Below are 25,313 nucleotides of genomic sequence, written 5' to 3'. Positions count from 1 at the left end.
TTAAGTTCAAGCATGTTCAAAAACCACTACCTTTTTATCCCCCTTTTACGTTTTGGAGGTCCTATTTTAGATCTTATTATTTTGTGTCTTCCTTAACTGAGTACTGCAGGTCTAGATGATTTTACTGTTCTTGTCTGTTAACCTTTATACTAGCCATGTAGGTGGTTGGTCCCCTACCTAAGTTTACCTTTACCAGTCAGAGCGTTGTTTTCATAATTTCCTTATTTCTAAAGTCCCTTTAACATTTTTTGTAAGGCCGGTTGGATGTTGATGAACGTCTTTAGTTTTTGTTTGTTTGGAAAACTCCTTATTTTGCCTTAAATTTGGAATGATAATCTTGCCAGGTAGAAAGAGTATTCTTGGTTGTGTTTTCCATACCACTCTCTTCCAGCCTGTAAAGTTTCTGCTGAAAAATCTGCTCATAGATTTATAGGGATTCCCTTTTATGGAACAAGTTTTCTCTTGTCACTTTGAAGATCTTCTATAATGTGTACGAGTCTCTTTGGCTCCACCTTATTTTGGATTCTCTGTTTCCTGGGCTTGTATGTTTCTTTCACCAGGTTAGGGACGTTTTCAGCCATTATTTCCTCAAATAGGTTTTGTCTCATTTCTCCACTCCTTCTAAGACCCCTACAATGCAAATGTTAGTACGCTTGATGTTGTCCCAGAGGATAGTCTTAAACTTTGCTCAGGATTTTTAATTTTTTTCTATGTTGTTTCGATTGGGTGATTTCCACTAACCTTTCTTCCAGGATCACTGATCTCTTCTTTTGCATCGTCTCATCTGCTGTTGATTCCTTCTGGTATATTTTTCACTTCAGTTATTGTATTCTTCAGCTCTGGTGTGGTTTTTTTTTTTATATTTTTTGTTTGTTGAATTCTCACTATGTTTATCCATTTATCTCCTGAGTTCAGTTAGTATTTTCATAAGCATTGCTTAGAATTCCTTATCTGGTAGGTTGCTTAGCTCTGTTTCATTTAGGGCTTTTTTTCCCCCTGAGGTACTGTATTGTTGTTTCATTTGCAACATACTCTGTCTCCTCATTTTGCCTAACTCTCTCTCTGTGGTAGTAGATCAGTTACAACTATTAGTCTTGAAGGAGTAGCTTTCTGCAGGAGGTGCCCTGTGGGGTCCAGTAGCCTAAAATGCCCTGGTCACCTGACCCCGGGGCCCAAGGAGTAACCCCTGGGTGGGCTGTGTATACCCCCGTTGTGGTGGGTCCCGATTCGTATGGACTCACAGCCGTGTGTGGGGCTGGCTGCAATGCCCAATTGCAACAGTACGGCCAGGTCAGTGGGCAGGGCAGGCCTCCTGCACAGCTGGCTGCAACTCTTGTAGTTGTTCCAGTTTGCTGGGCTGGCACCCCAGGGCAGGGTGCTTGGCAGGGGCTGTGGTGCCTGCAGGACAGGTCGGGCAGTAAGCCACTTGTGAGGGGCTCCAGGTTGGCTGTATGAGGCAAGCTCACAGGAAAACACTGAGGCCAGGTATGGTATTAGCACAATAGAGAGGACGTGTTAGAAATGGTGCCATTGGTGCTAGGCCAGCAAGGTATAGGTGGCAAGTACAAAATGGTGCCCGCTGGGGCCACTGTCCCTGAGGAGTGCTCCTGAGTGCTCCCTGCCCCTCTGGCACACACCCCAACATCAGTGAATACACTTCCTTCATGTGTAAGGCAGGTGCTTTTCAAACTGCTGCCTCTGCCCTGGGCCTCCACACAAGTGAGAATGTGTGCACGCCCTGTAAGAGTGCAGTCCCCATTTCCTGCTGCCCTCTGGCTCTCTTGGCTAAAAGCCCTGTTGCTTTTCAGAGCCTGTCATTATTGGTGCCATTCACCTGCGTAGTGGAACCTGATGTGGGGCTCAGACTCCTCCTTCCTCAGTGAGGGTGTCTGTGGTTGTGCTCTCTCTCCCACTTGTGGGCCTCCCCAGCAGGCGTGGGGGTCCTGACCAACCTGTGTCTCTGCCCTTCGCGCACATCTCATTTGGGCTCTTTAACAGCCTTAGTTGCATATGATCTTTCCTGCTCATCTTAGTTCTTTCTGAGATAGCTGTTCCACTCGTAGTTGCAGATTTTTGTGTGTCCATGCAAGGAGGTAAGCCCAGGATCCCCCTATTCCTCCCACCTCTCAAATCTCTTAATTATAGGCAATTTCTGTTCTATTGTGATACTGATGAGAAAAAGCAGAAATTATTTTTAACGTTTAACTTCCCCTCAAGACTATCTACTTGGTGACTCACACAAGATTTTAAAAACTCTGTCGAGCTTGAATGGATATTACCTTATAGGTCCCTGCCAGGTGACATGGTTACGAAGGTAAGAAACAAAGGTTCTGGAATAAGGCAGTGTTGAATTCAGATCCAGGTTGTGCTCATGTGACTTTGGGCAAACAAATGGCCTGTCATTGGTGAAATGGACTAGTAGGAACGATTATTTGAGGTAATATACCTATTAAAGTACCTAGCTTTGTGGAACTTGGCATATAGAATTAAAATATCCGTCGTCTGGCTTAAAATATGAGCATTACACTATGATGGGAATGTTTTGTTTCACCTCCTAAAAACCGTTTGTCTTAAAATCTTCATCTGCCTGCCTGTATTACAGATGTCCACTAAGTAACTTCTATATCGTTTTAAACATTTCTTTCTTCTTTCTTTGGTCCTCTTTGAGAGACAAGTTCCCCATTCTTTTCACTGTTTATTCAATCTTTAGAATTCTTCCTTTGAATTGTTACAATAGATATTTAGAAACCAGGGTGTGAAGTAAGAACATCACCAAAACCCGAGGGAAATGTATACAGCAAAAACAAAAAAACCATACAACAAAACACACCAAAAAACACTCTCATCTGGTAGACTGGCATGATAGAGAAACCAAGAAATTTTCACACTAATATAAAAATCTGAGAAAGGAAGAACCAATCCTTGGCTTTGGACTGAGGTAAGGAAGGAAGCGTGTGCCCATAGATCAAGTTGGGGTTGGTTCTGAGGGTTTCTATTCCTTCCTTTATACTAATATAAATATGAATCAGGACACAGGTGCTCTGAATTTGTTTGATTTTACAACCGTCTTTGTAGGGATTTAGGAATTGTGCTAATTGTGCAGAATGAGATGAGCATTTGTGTATAGGTCACTTGAAAATTTAGTCCAACAATATAGACTGCTGCACTATTTTAAGGCAACAGTTTTTATCTGTTTGACCTGTTTGAGGCAACTGTTACTTGCGCAGAAATCTTGATTTGCAGATCCTGGTTGGAAGGGAATTGGCTACCTTTTGTTGTGTATCACTGAGAAGTCAGACCTCAGCCTACAAAGTAGAAGGCCTTCATACCTCAATTTGAAGACACAGGCCTACTTCAGCTTCTTAGTTTTGCCACTCTGTCTTTGTAAAGAAGTGGAGTATTGGTTAAGAACACTGTTTTTGTTGGCAGGAAGACCTGAGTTTGAATCCTGGCTTTGCTAGTTTTACTGTGTCACCTTAGGCAAGCCACCTTCTCTAAACCTCGAAAACAGAACTCATCTCATAGGTTTGTGGAACACAGTAAAGGGGATAATGTACATAAAGAAAGACCTTCCACAGTAGCTCCTAGTAGTCGCGAGGTGATACCTATATCCTGGTTATAATCTCAAACATCTACCTATGTTAGCTGCCTTGTATTCTTTTGCAGAACAGATAAAGATGTAATGTCTAAATAAAGTAACTACAATAACATCTACGGGACCACCGTACAAGATGCTGGTAATATAAACAGGCCTAACCCATGGCCCTTACCCAAGAGGAATTAGTGATAGAAACCTCCACCTCCATCAAAAGGTATCCTAGGATCAGCTATGTAAAGTGCTGCATCGCAGTGTTTAAGGAAGTCTAGAGGTTGTCATGGAACCGAAAAGCCAGGGTGGACACTCCAGGCTAGGGGAACAGTTCTTAGCACAATACAATACTCCCAAGAAACATGAGCACATAGTAGTCACTTCATAAATATTTATAGAATCCAGGATCCCTAAGTGATAAACCAAATGGTTAGTGTAGAGGGATGGGAAGACTTAAAATTGGAGAAAGAAGAGCTAGAATGTGGGCCCTTTTGGGCTTGAACTCTATATAGTGGAGGAATCCCGGAGAGTTTATTAAAAGACGCCTGATGGACAAAAGCAGTTTTAGCAGTGTGGGGAAGGAATGGAAGGAGAAGCAGTGGGAGTCAGGAGTTCTTAGTATAAACCATCATCGTGGCTAAGGCAAGAGACGGAAGGCATGCATTGAGATGGCTGCAGTCACGGTGGACAAGAAGGAAAATGTATGTGACCATGCCACAGGGGGTAATAAAAAAGACTAGAAAGGGGGTTGAAATGGACAAAATTTCTGCATTTAAGCCCAAGTTACTAAGCATAGTGAAAGGAATTCAAGTCCTTCTAAGTATAGAATAAGATACTTAGAAATAAGTTCCTTTTGTAGTTGGGGTAGAAATGAGCGGTGTTTGGTTTCCTTACCACCTTCATTCAAGTGTTTCACAGCAATTATATTACAAATTACAATAAACGTTCAAAATTCCAGAATTCAAAAATGGTTGATTTCAAACTAATGTAAAATGAAGTCAAATACAAACCGTCAGTGTAACACAATTCGAAATTAAACTACAAACCCAAAATAGACCCTAGCTGATAAAGTCTACTTAATCTTGCAAAGGGACATATATGACTGAAACCCAAGATGACTCCCGCAGATACTGGGACCAGCCTAAACTCAAGCAGACGGTGTGGTCGCAGATAATTATTTCACAATGGCCTTCAGCTGTGGACCCGATATCTAGCTTAACCAACTTGATTGGCACCTGACTCCCTAAAAATAAAATCCAAACTACATATATACATTGGTCTATGAGAAAAACCAAATCATGAAAAGATGGGAAAAAACATTACAGGTGAGATGTGAGCTCAAAAACACAGCTCCAGTTTCAACCTTCGACACACAGTGTGATGGAAAAGGTAGTAAGTGTCCCACTGTGTCACACCTACTCTTGAATTCTTTGAAGAGATCACATTCCTCATTCCGTATGTACCAGGCCGTTATTATCCCTGTGTGCTCCTAAGAATCGAGAACACACATCCTCACTCCACAACATCATTACCGGTTAAAAGTCATGTCCGCCGATGCAGGGAACAGAGCTGAGGACGTGCAGCCTATGGTTTCAGGTTACCTAACAAACACAGTGACCAGACTGAGGACTGATCCTTCCAAAGAGAAAGAATTACATTTCTTCTGTGAAACATGTTAGATCAGACTTTAAGAAAGAAATGTAGATAAAGTGACCATATTCTCTCTTTGTATAAATACACAGGAGCAGAGAAGCTTCTTGCAGACCCAAATGTATTCTTCTCTACCTATACCCCCACCCCACCCCCACCTTGGGAAATAAGGGCAAGCTCTTGGAGTTTACTGATGGAAGACATTCATTTTACAGACAGCAACTAAGCCCAGCAATGCTAAATCACAGGCCATTGGTGTCTCAAAGGTGTGAAAAAGGCATTACCTTCTTCATGCACCCTTTACTGAAAATGCTCCAGGCTTAATACAGTACAGTGTCTGGTGCTCTAATCTTCTCCCCAAGATGAGTGCAGTAAATGATGCATAGTTTGGGGGAACTGTCTTAATATACACCTGAAGTTAAAACCAGTATTTCTCTATAAACGCAAAGCTAAGAGAATCATCAGTGTTTCTTCTCGCTAAACAAAATGTGTACCGGTTAAAACCATGTCAGAGAAATACTGTGAAGGCCTTCCACCAGACTGTTTTTCTGTTTGACTTGAAAACTAGTCCATAGCTTATTATCAAACAAATCAGTAATCCGTTAGCTAATGCAGGGATAAATGGGCAGTCAGAAAATGTAATCACCTGGTGTGTGCAACGGAGTATTTACATTCTTCCTAATGAAAAAAGAGAAGAAAACTGCAGGTGACTTTGGTGTGTAAAAAACACCTTTTAGGGCGAGAGCTCGAGGGACAAATAAATTAATCACTAGACCTGGATAGTCCCTGATGCCACTTCTGTTTTCAATCTCTTTTTGGACTTATCTTGAATCAAAGAATATTTAAGGCTGCCTCAGTAGGGCACTTGCTCTACTTAACGATAGTTAAAAGGTTTTAAAATATGTTTCTGGTGCATGTTGAAATTTTTTTTCCCTCTATGTTGCTGAAAGTTTTATGGCAAAGGGTTCTTACCCTCAGCATTATTGACACTGGAAGCTGGGTAATTCTTTGTTGTGGACGATTGTCCTGGGCACTGTGGGATGCTGAGCAGCTCTCTGATCTTTCCTCACTAGATGTCAGTGTCATTTCCCCGCTTGTGACCATCAGAAATGTCTCCACCCATTGCCAAGTGTTCCCCCCCGCCCCCACGCCTTCCCCGGGGAGCAAAACTGCTCCCAAATGAGAACCACTGGTTTATGGTATTTGGATAAAAACTGGTAAGCCTATGAGAACATGACACCTGCTCCATGTGTAGCTGGTAAAAATTAATCCAGTTGTAGTAGCTTTATTTTCAGGATTTTCCGCCCATGGTAACGAATACTCGTTTTCTGAGGTCATATTGTTTTTTTTTTTTTCCAAATAAAAAGTGCTGATTTAATTCACTTAACCTGAAGGCTAAACCATCACCACTATTTGGGTTTGTAATGTTTATCATCCGTGTTCCTATGTCTTTGGGGAGAAAGCCTGTAACTTAGTAAGCAATACTGGATCATTCTGCCAGGTACATTACAGTCCCCATTTAGAAAGAGGGCAATTGAGATCGAGAGAGATTAAAAGGTCACCAAACTACTACATTGCAGTTAGGTTATGAAGTCTAGCCTGCCTGACTTTGAGTCCCCACTATTCTCTGTAACAGCAATTCTCCCTATGTAGTGCACGGGACCCCTGGGAGTCCCCAAGATCTTTTCAGAAATACATTCGAGATAATACACAGTCTCTATTTGCCTTTCTCACTGTGTTGGCATTTGCACTGACGGTACAAAAGCAATGATGAGTAAGTCTGCCGGCATCCTGGGGCACAGTAGTCATTGTGCGCACTCACAGTTCAAGAATATCCTGGGGGAAGCAAAATATTACTAAGTCTTTTAAATCTCCACTTTTGACAATGTCCTTTTACTGTCCATCTGTGTGACAGAATGGGAAGATGCGTAAAGCTTATTATGCACTTAGGCTTGTGTCAAAGAGGAGTAGGTGTAAGACTGTTTATGTTGTGCGGTGAACAGCCACCTTTTTCGTGGCAGACCATGAATAAACTATGGTGTTTAGCCTGCGCGCTTGGTAGAGGTTTTCTCAGAAATGATTGAAGTGAGGTTATCAGTTCACGGAAGACAACAGTATTTGTTGCTGGTCCCTAAAAATTCGAGCTCTCAAACAAAATCTAGAACTTTTCTATCTGCCACTGTGAACTTGACAGATGTGACTCTTACATTGTTTAATGAACTGTGTCAACATTTGGAAAATCTGCCGAACTCAGTGAAACAATATTTTCCAAATGACTAATGCATGACAGGACGAAATCATGCATGGGGGTAAAAGATCCATTCAAAGTGCGAGACAGCCCCGTGGATGTTAATGTAACAGCGTTACAAAAATTTCGCTGATAGGGTTTCACACTGCGCACTGTAGCACTAACCTCTAAAACAACCAAAAAGGCATATTTGGGGGTAGAATCACAAAGAATATCTACAATTACCTGAACTTCATAAGCTCCCGGAGGACCATTAATCCTCCCCTGGCTCACAGGGAAGGATGTTTACAGCACTTTTCTTTACCTATAGTCCTCCAGGTAGTCTCATGTCACAGGAGGCACATAAAGAACATTCACCATGTTTCAAGGTTCATTATTTCAGTGATGCATTTCACCCACAATACGACTTACAGATATGCTATGACCTCTGTATCGTCACAGGGCCTGCTATTCAGGGGTGGTGAACGTGGGCTAAATGAAAGGATCTAATTTACCCGCACATTTTACGTGCTCCTCAAGATGTGATTAGTTCTCACAATCCGTCCATGAGCCTCCTCTCGTCACTTGTTTTTCTTGCAGGAGAACTCAAGAGAAAAACCCAGCTTTGCATGTGTTTTGTTTTTGTTTTTGTTTTCCTTTCTCTCAACTCTAATGTAAACCCCATGGCCTCAGGAATAAGCTGGTGTTGAGCACACTCTCCACTGTAAATGGGCAACAGCATCTGAGGATCCACTTGGAACAAGGCACTTTGTTTCTAGGAGTTTTCACTGAAAAGAAAGCACGGTGGATAGAGTCAGTCCATAAGAGCAGCTCTTAGCATCTTCAGAACGTTTGGCACAGCTGTCAGCACACGCTGATCAAAGACCCTGGACATGTTAGGTTTTCCATTCAAAGGCGTGTGAGGCACACTCGGATTCTTACGTGCTTTTGATTTCTTTCTGTCCCGTATTTGCCATGTATCCCTATTAAATGATGGCGAGTCCGTGTGGTTTGCTGTCGTGCTAGCCCTTCATTGGACTGCAGCCTTTCAGTATCAGAGGGTCACCCTTGGAGTTGTGTGCCATGTTTCCCAGTGATGTTCACTACAGGCCATCCTCGTCTTCATTTTTGTGTGACAAAAACGGACTTCCTCCACTGATGTCTGTGGTACACTTGGCAGTGTTCCACGTGCTCCGTGCTTACGTGAGGTAGCATAGAAGGACTGAGGGGAGGCCAGGAGGCTGACCGGAATTACAGATCCCTAGCTACACGTGCATCGGTGCATTCGCTCATTTCATTTTCCCTTTCCCTGTTGCCGTCGGTCGCTCGTGCTTCAGCGGCCTATTTTGCATAGGCTCTAATTTATAAGCTAGAATTTGGGAACACCATCCTGGGTTTTAGGCTTTATACTACTTTCCACTTACATAATACTTACATAATGCTTTTTCATAAAATCTCTAGTTTTCCTGAAACAGCAAAGAAGGAACATCTACAGAGTGGTTGCTCAATGCAGGAACAAGGTGCTAGATTTTGTATTCTCCTGTTTTCACATCACACACATGTAGACAGGTGATGTCCTTCCCAGTCTGCTTGTGGAAACTGAGGCTCAAAGCAGTAGCCACCAGCCCAGGGTCACACAGGCTTTTCTGTGCTAGGGCAGGGATCTGAAGCATGTCGGTTTAACTGCAAACAAACAAACAGGCCCCCGATCACCGGGCTGCTCAGAGGCGACAAGGTTGTATTCATGAAGTGTTTTACAAAGTACAGGCACACCTCCTTGTAGGGCACTCTGCTTTATTGCTCTTAGGGTTGGCACAGAGCGTCAGTTTGTAAAAAATACAAAGTCAAGCAAGCCTTTCAGTGCTGTGTCACATTTTAGTAATTCTCTCGCTATTTCAGATGTTTTCTTTATTGTAGTTGTTATGGTGGTCTGTGAATGATGACTCGCTGAGAACTCAGATGATGGTTAGCATTTTTTAGCAATGAAGTATTTGTAAATTAAGGTATATACATTGTTTTTGTAGACATAAAGCTCTTGCACACCTTAATAGACTACAAAATCGTATAACTTTCATATGCCCTGGGAAACCGAAACAGTCATTTGACTTGCTTTCTTGCGATACTCACTTGCCTGCTGTCGCCTGCTGTCTGTGGTCCGGAACTGAACCTGCAGCATCACTGAGCTATGTCTCTACTACAAAGAACTATGTAAAAAAAAAAAAAAAAATTTTTTTTTAAATACATACACATGTGTGTTTTTGTGTAATGTATACAAATACATATAATTGGCTGAGGAAACATTACAGAAGTAACCTTTCAAATCTTTAAATATTACACTCGTTTTCCATAAACAACTGGTTGGTCCCTAAAAATAGCTGTCAGATGACAGAGATGGGCTGAGCAGGAATAGGAGCATCTTCAGGACTTAAGCCAAGGAAGTTTTTGCTTCCCTAACACATTGCTGTGTTCACTCACTCTAAGACCTTCCCACTTCTCTGTCAGACTCTGGCCCAGAGCAGCCACTCTGCATTAGTCACAAGTTTCCATTCATCCAGGGCGGCTCACGCCAGACCTACAGCAGAGTCATTTCAGGTGATTGTCTCCCACTGTAGGCGGTCAGCATGTGCTTCGTCCACTCTCCCAAACCCAGCAAGGAATCAATACCTTGTGATAGAGAAGTCTCCAGAAGTTCCTGACAGTGTTCAGAGAACATCACGGAACCCTGAGGCCTATTCCCAGAACCAGGGTGGTGGGAACACTGTCTGTTTGACAGAAGCCTCTTCGACAGACAGAGGATCGGCCAGGTGTAGTGGCTTCATTTGCGGAGAGAATTAAGGGGAGCTTTGGGGCTTGTAGAAAATCTCCAAAACAAATGAGGAGTAGAGGATCTTCTTCAAACACCAGAACAGCACTCATTGTGGTGAGCAGTCTGCAAAAAAGGAAAAACGGGAGCTGGTCGGAGAAGCAGATTCCCCCTTTCCTCCTTTTTCTTAAGCCGTACCTTCAGAAAGTACGGAGTGCGGAGGGCAGAACAACGGCCCCCCTGCCAAAGCCCAGCGCTCTTTCTGCTCTCACCGCGAGCCAGACGCAAGGCTGAGAATCCCGCTCCTGCATCTCTCCTCTGGAAGCCGTATGTTCAGCCCAGACGACCCTGGGAATGAGAGATGTTGGCCCAAACTTGACTACTGTAAAAAGCTGCAGTTCTCGTGGAGGGAATTGGGGGGGGGGGAGCCTGTCCTGAGTCGTGACTGAATTTAGAAAGATGCCTAAATGAGATCTTAAAAATCAAAAATTAAATTGACGTCCTAAGCAATTAAAGGGGGAGGAGGCATCTTTCTGAAGTGACCGATACATACTGTGTCTGGCCCACGGTGGTAGATGCAGGCTATCCAGTGAGCCGGACTCAACTGCACACTTAAAAATGGTGACTGATACCATACGCACAGGACACTTTCATAAAGGGGACGATGAATATAAACAATCCCTCCGCAACTAACAATTCCAGTTTCTGAGTGAAGCTCGTTTTGACCATTCTTCTTAGGGAAGTGACCTCACTCTTAATTTTCTCAAGAAGAATCAGACATTACTTGAATATATGTAGGTGGGCAGCTGTAGCGCCTGCTAGCCAATGAAGCCAGTGTGAACATGCGTGCTGGGGAGTGAGGAGGTAAGACAAGTGGATTTTGATATTTCTTGGGCAGTCATGACAGTTAGTTAAATCATGTCCCTGCTTTCTTCCTTCTTTAGCCCTGGAATGAGACCAGATGTCAGCTCTCCTCCATCCAGCTCCTCCGCGGCAACGGGACCACCTCCCAAACTCTGCCTTGTGTGCTCTGACGAAGCCTCAGGGTGTCATTACGGGGTCTTGACTTGTGGGAGCTGCAAAGTATTCTTCAAAAGAGCGGTGGAAGGTAGTGTGTGTTTTGAAGAGTTTTATTTTTCCTCTATTGGGTTCTTGTCTCTCAAGGTAGATTTTGAAGTTTCTGTTATATGCAAACCCCACTCAGGCTGGACGTGAGGAAAGGCGGGTGGGGGGGAGGGGTTGGGTCTTAGGCCTTCTGGCAGGAAAGAGATTTTAAAAACCAACACAGGCGGAACTAGAAAAAATAGAACAGTATAAATTGAGGGGCGGGAGTCTGGTCAGAGAACCAAAGGTAACAACTACGAAAGGGCTGTCGTGTGAAATGATGTTGTTAGGGTCGGGCAGTAACATCATGTTCACTGTACCAGAATCATGGGCTTTAACTCCCAGCAAGTAGGTTCTAAAACCACCATTCCAGTGTGACAGAAATGAGTGACAGTAAGAACTAAGAGAGGGAAAGTCTCCGGATGGGGTTTTGTTTTTTTTTTTTTTTTCCTATTGAGCCAGGAATCTTATTCAGCGTAAGAGCTGGTCCCTGTGCTCTGTCTGGTCACCGTCTACTTGAAGTGAAGGAGGAGTTAACAGTTTCCAGGAACGGAGGTTAAAAAAGGAGAAGCAAGTGACAAACTGCCTAAGGAGGTTAAGAAATAAATAAGGTATTTCAGAGGAGCTGATTTCACTAAATTATTATATTAATATGAACTTTACCCTTGTTGTGGATTCAGCCCGACAGGGGCAATAACATCAACTCCTTTAAGAAAGAGAAATTCATTCCGTTAGTATTGGAAGTTACTCAAATTATTTATTTCATCTTACCAGTGAACTGTCTTGGGAAAAAATCATGTACTTCAGTTCCCTGTAAAACAGGTTGAAGGTAGTGTGGCCCGAATGCATTACCTAAAGCTCTGATTATATTAATTTTTAAAGAAGTATAATTATCTATCCATTCACAGTATGAGGAGGATTATTAGAGTTCTGTTTGCATATCCTTAAGAGTCAGATGAGTCATTTTCTTTTGTTTGGATTAGTTTGTAATACCTGAGCCAACTATAAAATTACTCCTGCTACCCCACACAGAGCACAGGGATGCAGGCTTTGCCCAGGTCAGGGGTCACACAGAGCGCCCAGCCCTCCCGGGTACAGTTACCACAGACCCGAGAGTGTGAAGCCTGTTCTTGTCCTCACGTTGGCTACTTCAGCACTTCATTAACTCATGAGTTATTTCTGTGATATAAATGCAGTGATAGCAGTAATAAGATTACACTAACGTTGACAAATTGATTTCTGAAAGTGAAATTCAGAATGAGACCGTGGAACCTTAGAAGAAAGAGTGGGTATTTCAAAAAATATTTTAGTCAAAATGGAGGAAAAACGGGGCTATAAATTCAAATGCTTACAGGGACCAAGTGTATTCTGGCAAGAGAAGACATTTGGAGCAAGGAAGGCAGGCATTGATGTTCGAGAGGGCAAGCTTACCTAAAGCATCCAGTACCCTTTAAAAACAAACGCTAAACATCCCTCCCCCGTGAAATACCACTGGAGGACATATGCCCTCTGGGCTTAACCCCTGCTTTAAAATTAAATTCTTATAGTTGCTTTTAGGTACAAATTTCATAGAATATTGGCTGTACCATTTCCAAATGTTTATGTAACGTTTAAGTCTGATGGCTCGATTATGTAATTGATTAGTGGGAGAAGGTTTAACTGTGGAGTCTGTTAAGTAAATCCTATTTGGATTTTCATTTTCTCGCATGTCCCTTCCAGCTCCTAAATTCTGTAATCTTTCTTTTGATAACCTAGCACGTAGCAGTTTTACTTTTCCTGTCTAGACATCATGGAAATGTGTTAAAGCCCAGGTACATATTTTGGAGCACTTTCTTAGGTAGTTACAGAGATGCAGTTTGTAAGATCTGCATTACACCTGGCACTCAATTTTCAGCACCTGTTGGAAATAATAGTTACCCCCACCCTCAGATTGGCATAAGGTAAATACCCAAACATACAGCTGGTGTTAAGAAATTTGCACAAGTTTTACTTATTATCTAAATCCTTGATCTGGGCTGAATGGCTATTTTGAAGTTTTTAACTCAATATTCTGGGATTCGCCTTTCTGCACACAAAAGAAAACTCTGGGTAGCTTCACTTCTTTCCATGTATGCTGGTTCACTGATAACCTCCCCCGACCCGAGTCCCTCTGACTTACATCCCCTTTTGCACAGAAGTACGTGTAAGCTTTGTTGGTGGGTCATAATGGCGGTAGGCATCCAGTACCCTCACTGTACCATGAACCCAGTACTATGTTTTATGTTTGTCACACCATTCAACTAAGGGCTCCGTGAGCTCACAGAGGCTGCAGTGATCCTACTTGATAGTCGAGGAAACTGAGGCTGAGATGTAAGAAGCAGCACTGGCATCCCAGCACAGCTGTCTCCAAACAGGCTGTTAACCTCTGTGCTACACTGACCCTCTGAGAGTAGACAACCAAAGTTTTCTCATCTGAGAGTTCATATCATCGAGTGAGATACAGAGCTGAAAGCAGTGCAAGGGAGTTATTTACCAGCTAGCATTTATGGAGTGCTCACAACGTGTAGCTGCTGCTTGTAAGAGTCTTCTACACAACTGCCTTCAGCCCTTGCAGAAGCCCAGCTAGCTAGGTGCGAATGTTCCAGCTTTGCAGATGGGGAAATAGGGGTCAGAAAATGTAATAAACATTACTGAGATCACATAGCTGGGAAACAGAGCTGCAGTTCAGATCAAGGGCTTCCTGGCCCTCACGAGGGCACGTCTACCACACCACACAGTTTTTGAGAGCAGGTAAAGAAAGAAGCTGAAGCTCACAGACTGTACATTTAAGACCTGGATGTTTCAAATAGGGTAAACCAAGTGCAGAAACCCCCAGAACATGCCCTTTTTTTGGACCACTGTTTTTTGGGTTTTTTTGTTTTGTTTTGTTTTTAACTTAAAAACAACTATTTTACTCTCCATACTGCGTTAGTTATCTATTGCTGTGTAACAAATGAGGCCAAAAATTAGTGGCTTAAAACAGCAGGCACTGATTGTGTCCTGCAGTTTCTGAGTCAGGAATTTGAAAGGAAGTGAGTAGCAGGGCAGTCCTGGGCCCCTCACGAAGTCATATTCAGACTTGTAGGTTGGGGGTGCAGTCATCCAGACTGGAGCCCGAGGATCCACTTCCAAACCTGTCAACACTGCTTTTGTCAGGGAGCTTCAGTTCCTTGCTGTGTGGGACTCAGCTAGGGCTGCTCTCAACCGAGCAGCTGGCCTCCCCCAGAACAAATGATTCACGGTAGAGAGTAGACTATGGAAGTAATCATGTCCTTATGACTTAATCTCAGATGTGACATACTGTGACTTCAGCCACATTTTATTGGTCGCACAAGAGTGTGAATACAAAGAGGCAGAGACCACTGGGGGCCATCCTGGAGGCTGGCTACCAAACCAACCATAAATAGAAACCAGAATTACTTGCCAAAAATAGGTATTAACCATAAAAATAAATACAATGCAAACAAAACAATGTTAAAAAAATCACAGCTGTCTTGAAGTCTTTTCTCCTCCCATCTCCTATCAGGTAGAAGAGGAATTTACAAAGTGGCAGAAGACATAGGAACTCCAAACTAAAATGACTCACTGTCTTATCAGAAGGAGTGACCATTAGTGATGCATGCCCATGTCTTGTAAAATAGTGCCCACTAGCTGAAACTCCTCCTTTTATAGATAAGACACAGACTTGCCCAGCTTCACGCTAATAACCAGGACTGATTTTAACTTACAGTGTCCCCCTAATCCAGTAGCTCAGATCCTGTAGGACAGTGATGTGAGGCGATGTTTATGGGGTAGAATTTCTTTATATTTTAACTGCTCCAACTATGGATGCGTCCATTGTTTCTCCTTTTGCTTTAAGAAGGTTAGAATCACTGGATTAGTGCTTCCATTTCATGTCACCCAGAGAAGTCATGAAACGTACACAACACAGAAAGGAATGGAAATAGCTGGTACAGACTTTGGCCTTGGAGGGCAGCTCTGGAACAAAGCTCAACTGTAGGCCACTAGTCAACTAGGTGGCCTACTCCTCACACAGACTAGAACCTGATACAGTTAAGCATGTGCCCAAAACACATGCTTAATAGCATGGTGATTTATCCTAAAGACGTGAACAGAGTTTGTTTCCATCCAAGTCTTAGGCTGTCCCGTGCAGAGAAGATCCTGACCCAGAAACTGGAATGAGGTATATTCAACCTAGTGAGTTGATAATGGTGATTTTTCTCTTTTCTCTGAAGGTGATTTCTTCGTGAGAAGAAATTTGGTAGCCAGCCTCCAAATACCATCCCCTCTAGCGTGAGGTTCACGGACTCTGAGTGGTCCAGTGTTTGTGTAGTGCAGGAGGGTCCTTTCAGAGGTTTTGTCAGGCCAGCAGATCCTCAGAGTTCCCTTCAATAACCAGATTAAAAGAAAACTACAGGAATGTGCATTTTGCAGCGGCTAAGGGTACAGAGACTTTAAGTCTTTGCCTGTCAAATTTTTTTGCTAGGTGAAAACTGCACTTCTGCCTCTTACCACATTACTAAATCCTAGGTGCCAAAAGATTTTAGACAGCAACAGTTGTAAATATTTGGGGTCAGTGGTCAGACATTCTCACATTGTAAAAGCATGTGAATGAATGAACAAGTATCAGTCAGATCCACGTACTAGTTAGTTGGCCAGCGGTGTGATATCCCTAACTAGTTGCTGGCAGCCTTCCCCTTCAAGATGAATTGTGGCACCTGTCACAGAGCGGAGGGGGGAGCACACTGGATTTGCAGGTGGTGGCCTAATGCTGAATCAGAGGCCTTTTCCATGTGGGACTCAGACTATTTGGAAAGCAGTTTCTTCTTTGTTTAACCCTCCTTAGCATTAAGTGAGAAGTCATAATGAAGGAGGGCTTACAGACATCCTCAGTAGCTGTTAAACTGTGCTTGAAACAGTTTCTCCCTGTATCTGGAATGAGGTGGCCATGGAAGGCGGTGCCTGGGAAGGGGCAAGAGGATGGTGGGTTGTGAAGGGTTCTGCTTCCCCATCGGGGAGGTGTTCAGTTTGGGAAAACTAGATGGTACACCGAGCACTGGTACACTTTTCTCTATGTATATACTGCAGTGCTTTTCATGAACTACGATTATTTGTTGAACAGAAAAAGATTTTTTTAAGGTGAACTCGCAACTCTGTAAGGGCCATGTAAGTAAGCGAGTGTGCTGTACCTTTCTTAATCACTGCCCGTGGTCAACCCAAATGAGAAACGCAGCAAGTCTCTCCATAAAAATTTCCTTTAAAACCTGAGAAATTTTGACAGCACCTTTGTTTTCCATCTAGGACAGCACAATTATCTTTGTGCTGGAAGAAATGATTGTATCATTGATAAGATTCGAAGAAAAAACTGTCCAGCATGCCGCTATCGAAAATGTCTTCAAGCTGGAATGAACTTGGAAGGTAATGTAAATGCCTGAAAGGAATGGTCTCTGCATACATATAAAAACGCATTATTTTCCTTTTTAAAATGAAAGCAAAAGTAAGAATTTAGTTATTACAATATATGTGCTTGGCTAACGTAATTTTATATGATTGCTTTGTAAACTAGGAGTTTTTTAATGAATATTTCATATCCTGTTTGTTTTCTCACTAGCTCTTGATGGCGCACACAGCCTTCATTATAGCCAGACTGTATACTAAGAAAGTCAACTACGTGACAATGACTTCAAAGCAACATTACTCATAGCTTTTTCTCCTCCCTTTCTGCAGCTTCCAAACTCTTCCCTAGAGTTGAAAATGATTCTCTGTCAGATGTATTTACCTGTCCCTTTTCCTCTCATTCACCTTTTACCTGGCTCTATAGCTGCAGAAATGCAGATGGACGACACATCTGCCCGGGGAAGTAACTCCTCAAGGAGGTACTGGGATGGGTTTGCCTTTGCCCTCCAAGTAAAGAAGAAACCTGACACTAGGTAGAACTTTTGCCTTTCATACCCCTGTTTCTCTAACAAGTTGTATAATTAACCTTGATCTCATCATTTAAAAACTTTGGAAATTCTGCTGTAGTTGAGAATGCGAGGTCCACGAAGGTAGCAGTGGTGCTGGAAGAACCCACACACTTTGTCCTTAGTAGCACTTTCCCTCTCCAGAACCCACTAAGGAGGCAGGCCGGAAACAGGCAGCGAATCAGACAGTGCCTGCAGTTAAGGAGCGTACTGTCTACCGAGGTTGCAGAGTCTGTCACCGGACAGCACGGTGGGCTGCAGAACGGGCCAGAGCCCCGGGAGCACGAGTAGGGGCATCTCGTTCTGTCCTGGGAAGCTGGGAAAGCTCCCTTGACAGAAGAAACACTGACTTTGAAATCTAGAAAAGCTGAGGAGGAGGAGTTAGGTAAAATAAAATAAAGGCAGAGACACCATCAGATTTGTACTTTAGAAAGACTCATCTTGTCTAGAGAGACCGGTGGACCGACCCTAGAGGTAATCCAGAGAACACATCGTGATGTAGGAGGGAGAAGAGCAAGTGTGTGGTTCTTCTGGTAGAAGGGAGACGGGCGCTGGTGCCATCTGGCATGCACTGTGTGTGGACCTGTTTTCAACTATTAAATAGATTGCTGGGTTTGACTGTGAAGAGTCTCATTCCCCAATTTCACAGACAGATGAAGTGCGCCATGTCGAAGCCGGTCGTGATACACCAGTCACTTAACCCGATGTTTTCTAAGTGTGACTAGGTTGCTTAAACTTGACTGCAAAGTACCAAACACGTTACGCACTGATTTAAAGAAAGTGATAGCAGCCCATGTTCTTGTAGGTGTTATGGAAGCCACAGAGATGAATGCCATTTTCACGTAGTTCATTTTCAAGGGCCACAAGGATAGTTGTTTTGTTCTTTTTATTTCTGCCCTGATCTTACTTTCTTTTTGCTGCTCTCTAACCACTTAAATATACTTTATTTTCTTTATATAAAATTTCTCCTCCCTCTTACAACTCTGCAACAACCGCAGTGCCCTCCCTCACTAGAAGACAACCAGGACAGCTAGAGACCGCTCAGTTTCTGTGTTAACAAAATACCGTCACTGCCCTTTCCAATCAGATCTTTAAATAAGCATACAGTTGAGACGGAGGTACAGTTTCTCAAAACACTATTAAAAAGAAAAAAACATACACTGTATGCTTTTATAAGATGTCAATATAAGATAAGAGAATAGTGGGGACACTAGCATTTGTTAAGAGCTACTTTGTGCTAGTCTCTATCCTTTTTTCTACTCACAGAGGTTATTTGAGATCCTTACACATTAGTAAGAACACTTTGGAGCAGGGCCAGATTAACCTCTACCCACTTCTCTACTCCAGAGTTCTGGTTTGTTACTTAAGAATGTATCAGATACTAGGTAGGACGTATGATACATGGTAACATAGTTTTATTAAAAAAAACTGAAAGGCTAAAATCTAAATTTATAGAGGTTTTCTTATGTGGTTTTTAATGTGAAAGCCTCATTTTTGTTTTCAATTATTCCTGTATATATAAAACCGTTATTTGGAGTAGGTATGTGTCTATGCCAGAAATGTTTGGCAGAGCATAATAGAGTGGATCCTTGAACAAATGCAGGTTTGAACTGTGCAGGTCCACTTAAAATGGAATTTTTAAATGTATTTTCTCTTTCCTTAGGATTTTCCTAATGAAATCTTTTCTCTGGTTCCTTTATTGTAGGAATGCAGTTTATAACAAACAATGTACAAAATTTATGTGTAGAGTAAATCAACTGTTGTGTTGTTGATAAGGCTTCTGGTCAACAGTAGGCCACCAGTGACCTTTTTGGAGATTCGAAACTTACATGGAGATTTTTGACTGCATGGGGTTTGGTGCCCTTAAGCCCACGTTTTCAAGGCTCAACTGTATTGAAGAACAAGATAGAGGAGTCAAGTGTTTCCTTTTGTTAGTATTTTTTTTAACCGTAATCTTTAGAAACATTCCCTTTCAGGACTGCCCCAAAATAACGTTGCAGAACAAGTCAGCTCTTCTCAGAGCTGATTCCTGATTCTCTCCATAAATGTACCTTAGTATCAGAAATGGTATTGGTGCAAGAGCATCCAAATATACCAAGTAATTCTCCAGATTTATTTTAAGGCAGCTTTTCTCAATGCTTCAAGTGCCTGGCAATTGAGTACAGATAAGTTTTTTAAGGGTAATCCTCAATGTTTTACTTCATTTTAGGGTGTATTGTAATCATTCCAAATTACAGCTTTATTTTTGGTATAAAGAATCACGTGGAACTTAAAGGCAGGGAGGTTTTTGACATCAGATTTCATACTGAATATTTTTAAGTTTTAAACTAAATAAGATTTTTTTATTAAGAAAGGAGGGGAATGATCACAGACTCAAGAACACTTCTGTAGAAATCAGATGCTGACAATCTCTATGCTCCAAGGAGTCAGGAACTCGATATCAAATAAAACCTTAGGTGCTTAAAAATAGTGATTGCTGAACTAATTCAGTTAACAACTTCTTACTCAAGTTCTGTGAAAATGTACCAGTACACATTCTAGTCAGTATTTTGAGCTTTATTCAAAAGCATTAGTTCTCTCACTTAGGGCTATCGATAAATTGTAAGAAATTAATTCTATACTAAATACAGAAGATTTTTGAAAATCCACCAGCCTATCGCTATCCTTTACCCTATTCTCATGTGGAGTATAGGCGTTAACGTGAACAGAGGTCTTTATGGTACTATTTCAGGGCATTGATTTGGGACATGCATGTTCTCTTTTACCTTCTCAAAGAAGTACTTGCCACGATTTTGAAATGTACCTTTGGTGTTTAAAGTATTGCCTTATGTTACGTGTAGTAGCACTTCCTTTTTTAAAGTTGATCACTCCTCCCTCCAGCTGTACTATCTACATTCAAAATACTCTAAAGGCATATTCTACCACCAGTGGAGGTAATGATAGCTCTATAGCACTTACCGGGTGCCACCAACTGTTCTAAGCCTTTTACGTATTTTAACTGATTTAATTCTCAGCCACCCTCTGAGCAAGGTACCAGTATTACCCTCACCGTACAGAAGAGGGAAACTAAGGCCCAGGGAGTAACTGGGAGATCCCACCGACTGCGTGACAGAGCCAGGGTTTAAATTCAAACATGCTGGCTTCAGATTTATGCTCATTACTACCACACCATACTGTGTTTTCAGCAGAGCATGGTAAAATAAAAATAGCTCTGTCGTGATCCTTTTTCTGTGTTTTGAAATGTTACATGAGAATTCTTCAATTTCTCACTATCATATTCAAAACAGTGCACAATAATGGGACCATTCTATCATTTTAAGGACAAAGAATCTAACAATTATTTTTAAAGGTGATGACTATTTTTGTCTTAGCAAAATGGGTTGTATAAGTGAGGCAGATGATACATTTCTTCTTTCATATAAATTCTGTTCATTGGATCTATTTGTGTGTGAGGCCAATATTACCTTAGATCCCCAAACCAGGCAAAGACCCCAACAAAAAGGAGAATTACAGACCGATTTCCCTCATGAATATGGACGCCAAAATTCTCAACAAGATCCTTGCTAATAAATAGAATCCGACAGTACGTTAAAAGGATTATCCACCATGACCAAGTGCGATTCAGCCCTGGGATGCAAGGGCGGTACAAATCTATCAGTGTCATAGATTTTATCAACAAGAAAAAAGCCAAAAATCATATGATTCTCTCAATAGATGCAGAAAAAGCATTTGACAAAATACAGCATCCTTTCCTGATTAAAACACTTCAGAGTGTAGGGATATCTCATAAAATCTCATAAAAACCATCTATGAAAAGCCTACAGCAAATATCATTCTCAACAGGGAAAAGCTGGAAGCCTTTCCCTTAAGATCAGGAACACGACAAGGATGCCCACTCTCGCCACTATTATTCAACATAGTACTAGAAGTCCTTGCAACAGCAATCAGGCAACAAAAAGGGATCAAAGGTATCCAAATCGGCAAAGAAGAAGTCAAACTGTCTCTCTTCGCAGATGACATGATGCTCTATATGGAAAACCCAAAAGAATCCACGCCCAAACTATTAGAAGTTATAGAGCAATTCAGTAATGTGGCGGGATACAAAATCAATGCTCAGAAATCAGTTGCATTTCTATACACGAACAATGAGACTGAAGAAAGAGAAATTAGGGAATCCATCCCATTTACAATAGCACCAAAAACCATAACGTTACCTTGGAATTGACGTAAAGGATCTATATTCTATAAACTATAAATCGCTCTTGAAAAACATTGAAGAAGACACAAGAAGATGGAAAAATATTCCATGCTCATGGATCAGAAGAATTAGCATAGTTAAAATGCCCAGGCTCCCTAGAGCAATCTACACTTTCCATGCTATCCCGATCAAAATACCGAGGACATTTTTCAAGGAACTGGAACAAATAGTCCTTAAATTTGTATGGAACCAGAAAAGGCCCCGAATCGCCAAGGAACTGTTGAAAAGGAAAAACAAAGCTGGGGGCATCACAATGCCGGATTTCGAGCTGTACTACAAAGCTGTGATCACACAGACAGCATGGTACTGGCACAAAAACAGACACATAGGCCAATGGAACAAAATAGAGAACCCAGAAATGGACCCTCGGCTCTTTGGGCAACGAATCTTCAATAAAGCAGGAAAAAACATCCAGTGGAAAAAAGACAGTCTCTTCAATAAATGGTGCTGGGAAAATTGCATAAGAATGAAACTTGACCACTGTCTCACACCATACACAAACATAAACTCCAAATGGATGAAAGACCTCGATGTGAGACAGGAATCCATCAGAATCCTAGAGGAGAACATAGGCAACAACCTCTACGACATCGGCCAAAGCAACCTTTTTTCATGACACATCCCCAAAGGCAAGAGAAACAAAAGATAAAATGAACATGGGGGACTACATCAAGATAAAAAGCTTCTGCACAGCCAAGGAAACAGTCAAAAAAACTAAGAGGCAGCCCACGGAATGGGAGAAGATATTTGCAAATGACACTACAGATAAAAGACTGGTATCCAAGATCTACAAAGAACTTCTCAAACTCCATACACAAGAAATAAATAAACAAATCATAAAATGGGCGGAAGATATGAACAGACACTTTTCCAATGAGGACATACAAATGGCTAACAGACACATGAAAAAATGTTCAAAATCATTAGCCATCAGGGAAATTCAAATCAAAACCATACTAAGATACCACCTTACGCCAGTTAGAATGGCAAAAATGGACAAGGCAAGAAACAACAATTGTTGGAGAGGATGTGGAGAAAGGGGATCCCTCCTACATTGTTGGTGGGAATGCAAGTTGGTACAGCCACTCTGGAAAACAGTGTGGAGGTCCCTTAAGAAGTTAAAAAATGAGCTACTTTATGATCCAGCCATTGCACTACTGGGTATTTACCCCAAAGATACAGACGTAGTGAAGAGAAGGGCCATATGCACCCCAACGTTCATAGCAGCATTGTCCACAATAGCTAAATCGAGGAAGGAGCCGAGATGCCCTTCAACAGATGACTGGATTAAGAAGCTGTGGTCCATATATACAATGGAATATTACTCAGCTATCAGAAAGAACGATTTCTCAACATTTGCTGCAACATGGACGGCACTGGAGGAGATAATGCTAAGTGAAATAAGTCAAGCAGAGAAAGACAATTATCATATGGTTTCACTCATTTATGGAACATAACTAGGAAGATCGGTAGGAGAAGAAAGGGGGGTAATCAGAAGGGGGAACGAAGCATGAGAGACTATGGACTCTGAGAAACCAACTGAGGGCTTCAGAGGGGAGGGGGTGGGGGAATGGGATAGGCCGGTGATGGGTAGTAAGGAGGGCACATATTGCATGGTGCACTGGGTGTTATACGCAACTAATGAATCATCGAACTTTAAAAAATTAAAAAAAGTACTCTGTGTTGCCTTCAGCAGCATATGGAGTTAAAAAGAAACATTCTCATTTGTAACTTCAAGAGTATGAATCTGTATTGTAATTTGATTACACTGTTCTATACTAAGAGTTAGAAGATAGCTTTACTTTGAAAAAGGGTGCTTTAGGTTTATGGAATCATCAATATAAATCTCTTACAAAAGGGAAATTTCCTACTGATAATACATGAACAAATGTAAAGTTCTTTCTTCATCTCCCCAAATGTTTCTAGACCCATGTAATATCCCTCATGTAAACGTAAAAACTGGACATTTCTGCTGTTGGAGTTACTGCTTCTAGCCTGGGATCTGCAATGTCATCGCAATACTTCTTGAGAAGAAGGGGACTCTGTGCAAAGTTATCAGCAGTATAACTCTCTTCCTTATTATCAGAATTTAGGTTAACCCTAAGCCCCAGTTTCTAGTCTGCTATTACAAGCTTGGATTCTTTCTTTCAAATGCTAGTGAAAGTGCTGCCTTATTGAACCAATGAAAATTTCAACTTTGAGACAAATTAATTGATGGAAGAACCTCTAGAAGTGCTTTGTTTAAATTGCTTTAGCATTATATTAAAAGACAGTTTTATATAAAGGATAACCAATGAAGAATCACCTGGCTTCACTCACTAATGGGTTCCTCTTGACTCTCTTGCCTTCTCTTCCTCCATGTCACTTTATAACTGATAGTTTCAGAAATTAAAATAACTTCTTGAAGAAACTCTGCAACGCAGACCATCCCCTTATAACTCATTTTTGTGTATATATGTTTTTTTTTTAACATCCACAGCTCGAAAAACAAAGAAAAAGATAAAAGGAATTCAGCAGGCCACTCCAGGAGTGTCACAAGAAACTTCTGAAAACCCTGCTAACAAAACAATAGTTCCTGCAACATTACCACAGCTCACCCCTACCCTGGTGTCCCTGCTGGAGGTCATTGAACCTGAGGTGTTATACGCAGGGTACGACAGCTCTGTCCCAGATTCCACTTGGCGGATCATGACCACACTTAACATGTTAGGTGGGCGGCAAGTGATTGCGGCAGTGAAATGGGCCAAGGCGATACCAGGTAAGACTCGGAAGGTACAGGGCTTTGTATTGTCTTCAGTAGTGGCACTCTGGCTCTGTCATCCGAGTCCCACGAGCTGCCCTGTTTTCTCCTCCTCAGTTCTGGGGTCCCACCAGGGCAGAGGCCAGAAAGCGTGGGAGTGGAGAGTTTGTAATAAAACCCAGACGCTGCTCTCTGCTTTCCAGATGGTTGCTCAGAGCAGAGTGATTTGAGGTCGGACGAGGTCCTATCAAAACTAGAGTCACGGGACTTAGAATTCCTTTTGCACCCAAATCTAGGGCAAGAACACGTAGAATACTTTTCAGAACTCCATTTGTTTTCCTTTAGTGTTGTATCACTTTTAAAACTCAGGGTACAATTGGTAAAAATCAGGTATGGTGACACTTTGTCAGCAGGTACTAAACTCTCAACTAGATGAAATGATATATGTTGAACGTAAATCTGAGCTAATCTCATTTTTAAGAGCATTTGACACTGAAGTCCCCCTATTGGAACTTGATGTGGAACAGCAGAGGTCCACGTTGGTGTCAGCCCAGACTTTACGGCTGCAGGACATTTGACAAGCTTATGTTCACACCGATAGAGAAGAGACAGAGCAAGAATGAAGTACCCTGACCTCCTGTCGTCCCTACTCTGTCAAGAGGGAAAGAGGTGTAACTATCAAGGGACACTTTTAAAACTAAATTCATTGAGTAATATACCAATACCAAGTCAGGACTCTTTTTGCTTAAATAGGGAAAAAATGACAGTAAGTTTTATTACATTGGATGCTTATTAAAAAGCACTTGTGGGCTTTGATCTGAACATGTCAGATGACAGAGGAGAACTGTGCCCCCTCCGTGCTTCACTTCCTCTGTCAGAGGTCCCCCCAAACAAGGCTAAAGCCCTATCTGATCTGTGGCGGGTCCCAGAGAGATGGTCTTCTCTTCAGCAACTAGAATGT

The 25,313-nt window shown here is 42.0% G+C and overlaps 1 protein-coding gene across 12 annotated transcripts in view; it reads left to right on the top strand.

Annotated features, from left to right (window-relative positions):
* NR3C1 (nuclear receptor subfamily 3 group C member 1) overlaps positions 1-25,313 on the top strand; it is a 121,776-nt gene that overhangs the window by 80,474 nt on the left and 15,989 nt on the right. For 6 of the 12 annotated variants that reach the window (XM_048221193.2, XM_048221196.2, XM_048221194.2 and 3 more), the window contains exons 3-5: positions 11,214-11,377; positions 16,693-16,809; positions 24,092-24,370. In XM_048221193.2, the coding sequence (XP_048077150.1) occupies positions 11,214-11,377; positions 16,693-16,809; positions 24,092-24,370 (560 nt within the window). Of the gene's footprint in view, positions 1-11,213; positions 11,381-16,692; positions 16,810-24,091; positions 24,371-25,313 lie in introns of all 12 variants that reach the window. The other 6 variants (XM_026499007.4, XM_026499012.4, XM_026499008.4 and 3 more) reach the window with 1 other exon arrangement.

The sequence above is a fragment of the Ursus arctos genome, unplaced genomic scaffold, assembly GCF_023065955.2.
Source record: "Ursus arctos isolate Adak ecotype North America unplaced genomic scaffold, UrsArc2.0 scaffold_5, whole genome shotgun sequence".
Classification (NCBI taxonomy): Eukaryota; Metazoa; Chordata; class Mammalia; order Carnivora; family Ursidae; genus Ursus; species Ursus arctos.
The sequence above is the reverse complement of the archived record's forward strand: the minus strand, read 5'-3'. Positions and strand labels throughout refer to the sequence as shown.